The following is a 13,286-nucleotide window of genomic DNA, read 5'->3' as shown; positions in this document are numbered from 1 at the left end:
ATGTTTCGTGGCACACGCCATGTGTTAAAATTAACAATTGACACTGCCTGTGTCAAACAGCGGAAGAAGACATTTGTTCTCATCTTTCACGTCCTTGTTTTACATCAATCACACATCATTCGGTAAGACGTGCCTCAAAATAGTGATTGTTTAATCCGCTTTTCTGCTCCGTATTAAGGTCAACTACCATTTGTTCTTGTTTTGGTCCTGAGTGTGGAGATGTTGAAGCTCTCTGCAGACCATGGCTTTTGCTGTAGAATGTGACTATGAAAATGCCAGGGAAAGCCTATGAGGAAATCAGAACCTTATTTGGAGTTAATGAGAAACACTTTAAAGCACAAGTGTGTGCCCACCAGGGGTGGGTAGAGTAGCCAAATGTTGTACTCAAGTAAGAGTACTATTACTTTAGAATATGACTCAAGTAAAAAGTAGTCATCCAAATATTTACTTTGAGTGGATTCAGATTTAATTTTTTATTTATTTTTTTTTAGATCAAAGCATGAACATAAAATAAAATAAAAAAATAATAATATATCGACAAACACCTGCCACCATTTCAATTTTGAACTGCCCAAAAACCAACAACACATACATTGGGCCCTACACAAACATGATTTGCTTTATTCGCTTAAATGACTTCATGAAGAAGCTGTTTGCTGAACAGACTTAGTGATTGTATGTGCGCGTGCGACACCATAGGGGTAGTGCTAATTTTGCCATATCCACTGCCAAAACAACAATAGAAACATCTGCAACTTACTGCAAGGTTTTTTCTCAAGTTAGAAGTGGGCTGAAATATCGAAGTACAGGCAGTCACAATTTAAGAGCTGCATGATAACGCTGTTGTTTTTTGGAGTCTGTAAAATAAACACAGTTGCCCGGCTGTAGTGAAAAATTTGTCATTTTGATTGGCTCGTGAAGGCTACGTGTGTGGTCATCTGACTTCCTTGTGTCGTCGGATTGGTGAATTGGAGTTAAATGACATTAGTGATCCTGGTTGATTGCCGCAACGGGCGCCCTATGCGGAAGTCGAAATGGAGTCTAAAAATAGACATGCACACACAAGAATGAATAAGTAGCGAACGGCATGTCGATCATTGTAACGGAGTAAAAGTATCGATCTTCTTCACATAAATACTCCAAGTAAAAGTAAAAGGTACGGTGCATTTAAAGTACTCTGAAAAGTACAGTTTATGGAAAATGTTACTTGAGTAAATGTAACGGAGTAAATTTAGCGCGTTACTACCCACCTCTGGTGCCGACTCACATTGAACATGAGTTTGAATGTGATTAGTTCATTCTGAACACAGCAACATCCAGTTCTAAGAGGGTGTGCACATTATCTCAGTTGTTCATTTTTACTTCCCCTGTCTAAAATATTTCTTTCCAGCGAGGTGTGCAGCAGGCTCATATGCTGATATCACGCATAATGACATTTCAGGCATATTTTTTTCCAGAAAATGTTACTCCAATACCCAGCCATCCATTTTCTGAGCCACTTCTCCTCACTAGGGTCGTGGGCGTGCTGGAGCCTATCCCAGCTATCATCGGGCAGGAGGCGGGGCACATCCTGAACTCGTTGCCTACCAATTGCAGGGCACAGATAAACAAACAACCATTCACACTCACATTCACACCTACGGGCAATCTAGAGTTGTCAATTAACCTACCATGCATGTTTTTGGGATGTGGGAGGAAACCGGAGTGCCCGGAGAAAACCCACGCAGGCACGGGGAGAACATGCAAACTCCACACAGGCGGGGCCGGGGATTGAACCCCGGTCCTCAGAACTGTGAGGCAGACGCTTTAACCAGTCGTACATCATGACACATTTTGTAATCTTTAAGACATTGGGCTCCACTGCACCGTTGTGTTGAATAGTTTGCCAGATTAGAGCTGCTACTGTTAAAAACCTCACTGTGTTAAGTGTGTGTTTGTTGGTGTATAGGCAGCAGCTGCAGGAGATGGCGTCCAAGTTTAATTTCCCCTCGGCCCAACAGTTCGCCGCTGATGTTCTGAGAAGCGACTCGACTCAAAGGCTAGCGTGGCTCAGAAGCTATTACGCCACTCTCAGCCACCCTGAACTCGCCAGCTTCGTCACCAGCAACTTATTGCCATCTGATGGAGCTCAGACCCTATCTCCCAAAACCACTGGGACCAGAAGGCCTAAATCCAACCAGAAGAGTCGGGAGCCCGTGAAGAAGAAACGGCTATCGCAGAAGAATGTGCGTGAGCCTCAGAGTGATGTTCCAAGTCTGGATCCTGAGGAGCAGGAGGAGGCAGTCAGCTGTGTGAGAGGTCATAGGAAGACAAAGAAGGCTAGTGTGTCTAGACCTGTTTGTGGTCATGGTGTGTGTGAGGCCAGCAGCAGTAGTTGTCTGGACCCTCAGGAGATGGCAGATATTCCCCTTAACATGGAGCAAAACTTGACTACAAATGTTAAAAAACATTCCCAGGATGTTCCCCCTCAAGAACAGAACTGCATTCTCACTGAACTCTTGGGCGACACCTCCATCCTCGATGACTTATTAAAACCCAAATTCAAGGGTTCCTCACCAAAAAGATCCACCTCGGTCCGAGCCTCTCCTTGTCCATCTAGAAGCTCCCTTAACATCAACAACTCAGATACATGTGACTCTTTTCCTACACAACAGACTCAACTGAGGAGAGGCCGCAAAGACTTCTGGGACATTCTGAACGAGGGCAATGAAGAGAGCATCAACAGGCTTACAGACCTGGATGAGGTGCAGAGGGTTTGCGTCAACACCAATTTGGCAGCTCGACCTCACTCTGTGGAGGAGAACAAAAGTCTCTGGAAGACCAACGACAGGTTTCTATGGAAGAAATAATACTGTCCAACAAAAAGCACGCATCTCCAAAGGTTGTCTTTCTATTGTTTTTATCCCAAAAGCCACTGTCGGGCTGTAGATTTGCTACTTGGCCCTTCAATGGGGACTTACCCGATTTCCAGATCGTTACCGATGTGTTTTGGTAGACAAACTAGGTTGTAATGAGTTTTGCTCTGACCAACTGATCAACAGATGGAAATATGCTGATGAATTTGAAATTTGATTATTTAAAGAAACAGCCCCATTGTAAATATACAAGAGGCAGTCAAAAGGTAATGAGCTCAGTTTAATCTAACCTACTCGGAATATTTTTTTCCCTGAAATTTTCATGGTTTGGAGTTTAAATAAATATGAAGTTTTTTTTGTTTTGTTTTGTTTTTTTAAAAGTTAGTTTTGTTTAAGCCTGTCTTCTTCCTCTCAATCATTTTGGAAATGACGTCATTGTTGGATGCCCGTCAGAAGTAGAGAGCTGTGATTGAATTTGTTGCTTCTACTACTCAACATTTTCATACATTTCATCAATGGTGACTCTTTGATCTTCTCTGATCAGTGCCTCGACCCAAGCTAGCACTATTTTCAGGATTAACTGCTGAAGATGGTCTTTCGTTCCTTTGCATGTTACAGAGGTCACTTAAAGATCTGTTTTTCTTCGCCTTTGATCCAGGACACCCACTTTCATTTCCAAAATGGCTGACAGGAATTGGACAGGCTTAAAGAAAACAATTTATAATTTTTTTTTTTTTTTAAATAAAATAAACCGTCAAATAAGTATTGAAACTAAAAGCATTGAAAATTTCATGACAAAAATCAATTGTTGGTTAAATGAAATTGGGCTCATTAATGTTTGACTGCACCTCATAGTTGAATCTCCTAGCACTACTGATTCTGAAGGCCCCGGGCAAATTACATTGAAAAAGCAGCACACAGAGGCAGAAATCCTATTATAATTAAAAAATCTTACAACCAAATACAGTACATGTGCTGGAAGCAGCACAGTTAAGAGAAATTAAATGAAGAGTATTGAGTATTAAGAATAAATTAAGACCGTTTCATGGGACAACTATTATAATTTACTTTGTAAATGCAGGTTAGTGCTTCTGCTAGTGCTTAGGTGAGCATAATAGCCCTTATCTCCCAGTCCCACAGACTGTGAAAAACCACATAAATAGTTTTTGGGGTGTGTTTCGGATAAAAATGTCAAGGAATATAATTGAAGTTACAATCTCATCATTACATCCTTTTATTTGTACATGTTTTTAGTCATTTCTTTTTACTAAAAGTCAATTTTCTCATTTTTAAATGCTTTTTTAATTTTTGGAGATTGTCGCTCATTAACGAAAATGTATTGTTGATTTTTACTTGAATAAACATTGATTTAGGTTTTGTCACTTTTTGTATGATGTTGCGTGCCGCCTGTTCCAGCTGATTTTCTCTCTGTGCATGCAAACAAACTTGTTGCGTGAAAAGCATGTATTTCAAAATTTTCGACACTTTTTGTTTATCCTATGTAAAAAATATTTAAAGATGTGTGATTTAGAAATAAAAAGCCATTGGTTAGTGATGAACGGGAACACAGTCAATTTTGACAATTTAATGGTTCTAGTTGTCATTAGCCACATCCACTGCCTGCTCCAGCTGGACAAGCTTTTTCATAGAAAAGTTGAACTTCTTTTGTACTAATAAGGTCAGCAACAGGTCTGTGGTGTTGTTTCAACGTACCTGATTGTGATGTCAAATGGATGATTTGGCAAGGGAAGCCTTCCAGCTGTGAGTATTAGTCATTGCAGTAACCAGATACTCAGACCGCCTCTCCTGGTATGTTGGTGGCCAAGCAGTGATAATATGTAAAAATAAATGGCTGTACATCTAAAATCTCACTCATGTCCCACTTTTATCCTGAAGGGGACACAAAGTGCTATGGAAAATGTACTTCTAAAGTGCCTGTATACCTTAAGAGTGAAAGTAAAAAGGCAAGTCAATATTTTCCAAGGTTTTTTTTTTCCAGAAAATGTCTTTGAGCAAGCCATTCTCCACCTCTACTATTATATAACGGTGGGGTGGAATTTACAGTGGCTATGGAAAGTTTTCAGACTCACTTACATTTGTTACATATAACACGTCTTTGTTATATTGCAGCCATTTGTTAAAATCATTTAAGTAATTTTTTTTCCTCAATGTACACACAGCACCCATATTGGAAAAAAAAAAAAACAGAATTGTTGAAATTTTTGCTGATTTATTAAAAAAGAAAAACTGAAATATCACAGCTATAAGTATTCAGACCCTTTGCTGTGACACTCATACATTTAACTCGGGTGCTGTCCATTTCTTCTGATCAGCCTTAAGATGGTTCTACACCTTCATTGGAGTCCAGCTGTGTTTGATTATACTGATTGGACTTGATTAGGAAAGCCACACCCCTGTCTATATAAGACCTTACACGTCACAGTGCATGTCAGAGCAAATGCGAATCATGAGGTCAAAGGAACTGCCTGAAGAGCTCAGAGACAGAATTGTGGCAAGGCACAGATCTGGCCAAGGCCTACCAAAAAATTTCTGCTGCACTTAAGGTTCCTAAGAGCACAGTGGCCTCCAAAATCCTTAAATGGAAAACGTTTTGGACGATCAGAACCCTTCCAAGAGCTGGCCATCCGGCCAAACTGAGCAACTGGGGGAGAAGAGCCTTGGTGAGAGAGGTAAAAAAGAACCCAAAGAGGCTGTGGCTGAACTCCAGAGATGCAGTCAGAAGATGGGCAAACGTTCTAGAAAGTCAACCATCACTGCAGCCCTCCATCAGTCGGGGCTTTATGGCAGAGTAGCTCGACGGAAGCCTCTCCTCAGTGCAAGACACATGAAAGCCCGCATGGAGTTTTCTAAAAAACACCTTAAGGACTCCAAGATGGTGAGAAATAAGATTCTCTGGTCTGATGAGACCAAGATAGAAATTGTTGGCCTTAATTCTAAGTGGCATGTGTGGAGAAAATAAGGCACTGCTCATCACCCGTCCAATACAGTCCCAACAGTGAAGCATGATGGTGGCAGTATCATGCTGTGGGAGTGTTTTTTTTTTTTACAGCTGCAGGGACAGGACGACTGGTTACAATCGAAGGAAAGATGAATGCGGCCCAGTCCAGTGATGTCCTGGACGAAAACCTTCTCCAGAGTCCTCAGAACCCCATACTGGGCCGAAGGTTCACCTTCAAACAAGACAATGACCCTAAGCACACAGCTAAAATACTGAAGGAGTGGCTTCAGAACAACTCCGTGACTGTTCTTGAATGGCCCAGCCAGAGCCTTGACTTAAACCCAATTGAGCATCTCTGGAGAGACCTGAAAATTGCTGTCCATCAACGTTCACCATCCAACCTGACAGAATTGGAGAGGATCTGCAAGGAGGATTGGCAGATGATCCCCAAATCCAGGTGTGAAAAACTTGTTGCATCATCCCTTAAAAGAGTCATGGCTGTATTAGCTCAAAAGGGTGCTTCTACTAAATACTGAGCAAAGGGTCTGAATACTTATGGCTGTGTGATATTTCAGGTTTTTTTTTTTTATAAAAATTTAACAATTCCATTTTATTTCTGTCAATATGGGGTGGTGTGTGTACATTAATGTGGAAAAAAATTAACTTAAATGATTTTAGCAAATGGCGGCAATATAAAAGAGTGAAAAATTTAAGGGGGTCTGAATACTTTCTGTACGCATTGTACGCATAATAACCGCCTTTATAATGAGTTTCTTTGCCAGGTGGGGTGGGTGTAGATCCACAGTCACTTTCAATCAACAGCCAGACCACACTGAGACAGTATCATGCAGGAACACCAACATCCTCCACAGGCCTGCTGCCCCTGCTATTCTGTCAAAGCCAAAAGGTAAGCAGAGCTGCAGTGAGTTTTGCTGGATGCACAGATTAGCGTTAGCTAACAATAGCATTGGCTTTTGATAAACGGCGAAAGAGGGACTTGATTGCTCATTGAAGTTGTCGACATGGGGTGATGTGTCCAGTACACACAGTTTAGTGAATGAACTGCTGCCTCCATGAGTTAAAATGCTTACAATGTATTGTCTTTCATCTCATTTATTTTCTCCACTTTCTCGGGTTTGCTTCTGCAAGTAGAAGAAAGGAGCTAGCCGAAGCACATACTGGCCGACGAGATCCAGGCCACTCTTACACGTGCACTTGCAGGCAAGATCCGATCTTTTTTATGGAGTAGTTCACATTACAAAAACAAATGTGGCCTGGATTTGTGCATTTGGCAATTTCAAGGATTTTGTGCGTTTTCTTATATTTATCAGCTCCAAAGCATCTTCTTTTCCCCACTGACTGTTTTCTGCTGCTTCCTCCGCCGTTGCCATTTTCTGGCGTGTCTTGTTTTATTGATCAATTGTGACGTTATGTCTGATGCGCGCCCCATGAGCGTCCATACTACTACGCACGATTTATATCGACGTGAAAGAGGCCTTGGTCGGATATGAAAAAAATCGGAACTGTACTGTTCACATTGACATGAAAAAAATCAGATACCTGTGACATTGGGCAAAAAAAAAAAAAAAAATCGTAATTGACCTCACTGTGAAGATAGCCTCAGACACGGACTTCGATGCAACTTACACATGAACTTGAGGCAAAATCCAGCTCTTATTGTGGCCTGGTTTCATTCAAGTGCATTCAGTTAACACTCTCGCAGCTTTGTTTGACATCTTTCATCCGCAGCGCCGAGGTTAGCCGAGCTTCCTTTCAGTTTGTTTGGCTGTCATGAAAAAGCGCTGATAGCTATCGGTAAACAGGAGCGGAGATGCGTGCCACAGCAGGACGCGGCCGCCCAGAATTTCTTTGTGTGCATGGGTGGTACGATCGCGGCTTTCTTCACTGTCACACCTGTTTACACAGCAGCCAGAGGAGAAGAAAAGGCCCCTTTCACACTTTACAACCCCTCCACCTTTTTTCCTCTTCTCTTCCACCCACAACTCTCTTTTTGTTTTAGATTCCGATCGTTCATTTGGCAGCCAGTTCAAGTGCGATAGCTGGGAATTGAACAATGGAACAGCTCACCCACAGACTGACACTCGTTGGAAGCACATGGAGGTCAACTGGTGCAGCAAAGAGATTTTCCTAATAGATAATCACAGCACTAGGCAGCACGGTGTTCTAGTGGTTAGCACATCTGACTCACACTTCTGAGGTGCGAGGTTCAAACCTCAGCTCCTTGAGTGGAGTTTGCATGTTCTCCAGTGCTTAATTGGTTTGAGTTCCAGATTTCTAAACAAACAAACAAACATATTTATTAACTGTACATGCAATGTATTTCATACGTGAGGAAGGAACCTTGAGTGATATGGGAAATTGTCTCCAGCTCCTAATAACTGTTTGAATTGTATTCCTTGCAGAGGGATCCCCACAGCTGTGAGACTTCATGTTCCCTCCCCAGTTCCTCCATTAGTGTGACAAGGGAAAGGTGAGACGTCTGTTTACATTTCCTGCCAAAATAAGCCGAGTGTCGGTGAGCATGTTACAAAGTGGACGTGGCGACGCGGCCTTGCGGAGTTTATTTGCACAAGTCAAGACGGTGACACCTAGTTTGATTTGATTTGTTAAAAAAAAAAAGCTGTGAATGACCGGTGGCCTTCATTGACCCAGGGGGACGCCCGAGCCGCCCGACCCACCCAATCCACCCGCGCAGCTCAAGTTTCCACAGCCAGACTCCACAATATGCTGCATACATAACAAAGTGATGAAACACATCCTGAGCGTACGCTGTCAGAAATGGAGGTTGAGCAGGAGTCAAGAAGTGTCCCTCAAGGTACAATTTGCATTAATGTGGTGTATAAGGGCCAATTACTGGACTCCGAGGTAACTGTTTGTAGCTTTTCCATGGCCAAGAAAAGCACAGGTATGTTCTCTTGGTGGAAAAGTCAAGTGTCAAGGCTACAAAATACCACCCCTGTGACAAGGCATTGTACCCCTAAAGCAGGGGTGGGGAACCCAAGGCCCCTGATTGGAAAGTAGTTGGCTGACATTACTCTAAAATTCCCAAAATGTTTTGAATTAGCATTAAGTATTTACACATGAAACAAAATACAAAAGTGCCCAACTTTCATTGTTAATTATACACAATTTGTGCACCATTTCCCTCTGGTTACTGTAAACTGTAATTTGGGCTCTTTATTTGGATCCCTTATGTTCCTTTTCATTTCTTCCATTGTGCTCCATATAATATCTGACATACGAGGATATGAATGGCACGTGGCATAAGAAGGCATGTTCCATTACTGCAGTACTCTTTCCATTAGTTTTTTATTTGTCGCCTAGTAGTGTTTTTCAAACAAATGTGTTCTGTAGGCAACACATTTGTATGTGTGGTTAGCATATCTGCTTCACAGTTTTGAGGTTAGGGTTCAAATCCTGTCGTCGGGCTTTCTGTCTAGAGTTTGAATGTTCTCCCTGTGCTTGCGTTGCCCCTTCCCCCTGAGAATATCCTGTTTGTGTTTGTTGATCAATAGTGTCATCTTAGTCTCATGATGTCAAAATATGAAGAGCATGATGAAAGAGACAATTCACAATTCTAAGGCCTGCCGCACACAGAGCAACGCGACTGAACTGTCGCGCAGTGTGCAGGGCTCTGCAACTAGTTTTAATGCATGGCCAAACGTTGAAATTTCTGCATTGCAACGTCGCAGATGTAAAAGCCAATCAAAAATCTTTCACAACAAAAATGACGGTGGAAATTCAGCTACTGTGGGTCAAAGACGAAGAAGAGGTGGAAAGCGGGTTCTTCGGCAGAAAGGGAAGAGGAAAGCACAGAGTCTAGAATTGAATGTGGGGACTGAACGTTGGGACTATGACATGAAAATGTTGGTTGACATGATGATTAGGAGAAAGGTTGATATATTGTGTGTCCAGGAGACCAGGTGGAAAGCAAGTAAGGCTAAAGGTTTAGGAGCGGGGTTTAAATTATTTGACCATGGTGTAGATGGGAAGAGAAATGGAGTTGGGGTTATTTTAAAGGAAGCGTTAGCTAAGAATGTCTTGAAAAGAGTATCAGATCGAGTGATGAGGCTGAAACTTGAAATTGAGGGTGTTATGTATCATGTGATTAGGAGCTATGCCCCACAGGTAGGATGTGACCTAGAGGTGAAAGGGAAATTCTGGAAGGAGCTAGCCGAAGTAGTTCTGAGCATCCCAGACAGAGAGAGAGAGTCGTGATTGGTGCAGATTGTAATGGACATGTTGCTGAAGGAAATAGGGGTGATGAAGAAGTGATGGGTAAGTAAGTAGGGCATCCAGGAGAGGAACTTGGAGGGACAGATGGTGGTAGACTTTGCAAAAAGGATGGAAATGGCTGTAGTGAACACTTTTTTTCCCAGAAGAGGCAGGAACATAGGATCAGCCCTCAGCCCCTTCCTGTTTGCAGTGGTGATGGATAGGCTGACAGATGGGGTTAGACTGGAATCCCCGTGGACCATGATGTTTGCAGATGACATTGTGATCTGCAGTGAAAGCAGGGAGCAGGTGGAGGAACGGTTAGAAAGATGGAGGCATGCACTGGAAAGCAGAGGAATGAAGATTAGCCGAAGTAAGACAGAATATATGTGCATGAATCAGAGGGGTGGTGGGGGAAGAGTGAAGCTACAGGGAGAAGAGATAGCAAGGGTGGAGGACTTTAATACTTGGGGTCAACCATCCAGAGAAATGGTGAGTGTGGTCAGGAAGTGAAGAAACTTGTTCAAGCAGGTTGGAACGGGTGGAGGAAGGTGTCAGGTGTATTATGTGACAGAAGAGTCTCTGCTAGGATGCAAAGTTTATAAAACAGTGGTGAGGCCAGCCATGATGTACGGATTAGAGACAGTGGCACTGAAGCTATAACAGGAAGCAGAGCTGGAGGTGGCGGAAATGAAGATGTTGAGGTTTGCTCTAGGAGTGACCAGGTTGGATAAAATTAGAAAAGAGCTCATCAGAGGGAGAGCCAAGGTTCGATGTTTTGGAGACAAAGTTAGCGAGAGCAGACTTTGATGGTTCGGACAAGTCCAGAGGAGAAATAGTGAGTATATTGGTAGAAGGGTGCTGAGGATGGAGATGCCAGGCAAGAGAGCTAGAGGAAGACCAAAGAGAAGGTTGATGGATATCGTGAGGGAAGACATGAGGGCAGTTGGTGGGCAGAGGAGGATGCAGGAGATAAGCTTAGATGGAAAATGATGACACGCTGTGGCGAGCCCTAACGGGACAAGCCGGAAGGGAAAGAAGAAGAAGAAGAAGAAGAAAGATTATAGTGCATTTAGGTTCATCCTGAAATTTCACCCGAAAGCTGAATATACTGTATATATTGTATATTTCTGCGAGTAGCGTATGATGTTGTCCTCTGTGACCCAGCAGGGAGGGGGGAGAGAGCGGAACGGAGGGAGGTCCGTTCAGAATAAAAGGGTATGTTTTCTCACGGGGGTAAATATTGAGGGAGCAGAAATAAACGTATGGAAGAAAGGCTAATTATTAAATTTTTTTAATTTTTTTTTTTTTTAACTAAACCTCTCTGTTGTGTTGCCAAGGGCCCGTGCGTCACTTGATCCATTGTTTAGCGTACGGAGGTCTCGCTAAGCAAGTGGCTGCCTCGCGCTCCAGCTGCAGCCCCTGCACTGTTTATGTTTGCAGGGCCCTTCGCCTTGAAGTGGGCCTACACAAGCAAAGCTCAGCCATATGTGAGCGGCGGCCTGATGGAGAACTTTAGCTTTAGTCTCCTTTCTTTTTTTAGGAATCAACCTTTTCTCCCTCCTCTTCTCATCACTAGCTCCTCATCCCTTTTTCCGCCACCATCTTGTCTCAACATTCTAGTCTTTTGGGGGCTGGAATTATCTTAGACCTCCGTCCTTGACCGCAGAGAATTGCTACAATTTCTCCTTCTCCTGCACAAACACTCATTACCTTTTCAAGTAGTTACAGTGGAACCTCCAAAGATGAACACCTCGAAAGTGGTCCAGTTTGGAATTTTCTAGAAAAATATTCAGTCAACCCACATTGATTCACCATTTGCGAGTAGGCAAGGATTTTTCTGTACAACATAACTAACTACCATTGGCAGAAAACGCACCTATTCAAGTATTTGTGTGCTCTTTCTGTCATGATCCGTGTTTTTGTTGACTTTGTTTTGCTATAAATTTATTTTAGTTTCATGTTATGGCTTTTTTCCCTTGTTCATGGTTGTTTTCTCGTTAGGTTTTCGTCTCCTGCTGTTCTCGTCAGCCCTGTTCTTTGTGTCTAACAATCCGCTCCCTCGAGCCACTTGTTTCTTGTCCAGGTGTGCCTCGTTGTCTCATCAGTTCCCTGTGTTAGCTTATTTTAAATGTTTTTTTTTAGTTTTATTAACTTTGTTATTAAGTATTTCGGCTATTCCATGTGCCCTGTTTGCCTTTTTGTTTTTGAAAAACCTATTTTTTTTTTTGAGGATACCCTTTCTCCCCTGCTTCCCTACATTTGAGTCTACCCTTTGGCTCCAACACCACGAAAACCTTCAAAATTGACACATTCTATAATGCCCTTAGATTGCGCTAAAATGCCCTTCTCTGTCTAAGTTGTCATGTTAGCAGAGGAGTAACTAGCGTCTTCCACCGGCTTGACAGCGAATAGCCACGTGATATTCCTACAGGCATGCGAGTCTCCTTGTGGGATTGACGCCAGAGAAAGGACAGTGGTAGGCTTTTCAACCTGATGCACAGAAAGACCTTGAATGCTGTTGGCAGTGTTGGAAGTTATCTGCGGATTTGCTGCTAACGGCAAGCTGCTCAATTTAAGGTACAATAAGTGCCTAATGAAAGAGTCATTTGCGAAACATGAGAGTATCTATTTAGCACGGAGTCAAAAACATAATAAAATGGCTAATAGAAAAGCTTTTTATTTTTACTTGAGTCATATTATTCTAAAGTAAAAGTACTCAGTAGGAGTAGTACAAATGTGGCTTCTCTACTCGCCTTTGCTTGTGAATTCACCTTTTCACTGATTTTATTTTTGGGTGGAAACCAATCTGTTTTGATTGTGACAGCTCGGTTAATGGAAGATCGTGTCAGTAATAATGGTGGCAAGGAGAATCATTTCCAAGTCTTAAACTTCGAAAATGGCCGCTGACCTCGTCTCCTGGGTGGGCCGCTGCTGCTGTGTGCTTGTGTTGGATCATCTTTGGGCCGTTGTGTTTACTGAGACAACAAGCAAGGCGCGTCCAGGGAGGGGCCAGGCGTCACACGGGGCAGCATCCTCAAAGACGGCACTCCCCTCTTCCCCCTCAGTCTCGTTGTTAGCACGCGCGCGCTCTATCACTCACGTGGCGACTGTGTTCCGCATGACCACCCACAGGCTCCGTGACATGAAAACAACTTTCTCTTGACTCCCAGTACTTTGCTGAGGCCACGGTTATTGAGAATTTGTGCTCAATTGTGATCTGTGACATCAGCAGC

General features: G+C 42.8%; 1 protein-coding gene across 9 annotated transcripts in view; it reads left to right on the top strand.

Moving 5' to 3' along the window:
- The window catches only part of ercc6l2 (excision repair cross-complementation group 6-like 2), a 43,339-nt gene that overhangs the window by 17,616 nt on the left and 12,437 nt on the right, over positions 1-13,286 (top strand). For 4 of the 9 annotated variants that reach the window (XM_061767808.1, XM_061767809.1, XM_061767807.1 and 1 more), the window contains one exon: positions 1,949-4,833. In XM_061767808.1, the coding sequence (XP_061623792.1) occupies positions 1,949-2,849 (901 nt within the window). In that variant the 3' untranslated portion in view covers positions 2,850-4,833. Of the gene's footprint in view, positions 1-1,948; positions 4,834-6,596; positions 6,722-6,963; positions 7,036-8,237; positions 8,306-8,487; positions 8,651-13,286 lie in introns of those variants that run through there. The other 5 variants (XR_009787758.1, XR_009787757.1, XR_009787756.1 and 2 more) reach the window with 5 other exon arrangements.

Source organism: Phyllopteryx taeniolatus, chromosome 3 (genome assembly GCF_024500385.1).
Source record: "Phyllopteryx taeniolatus isolate TA_2022b chromosome 3, UOR_Ptae_1.2, whole genome shotgun sequence".
Classification (NCBI taxonomy): Eukaryota; Metazoa; Chordata; class Actinopteri; order Syngnathiformes; family Syngnathidae; genus Phyllopteryx; species Phyllopteryx taeniolatus.
The sequence above is the reverse complement of the archived record's forward strand: the minus strand, read 5'-3'. Positions and strand labels throughout refer to the sequence as shown.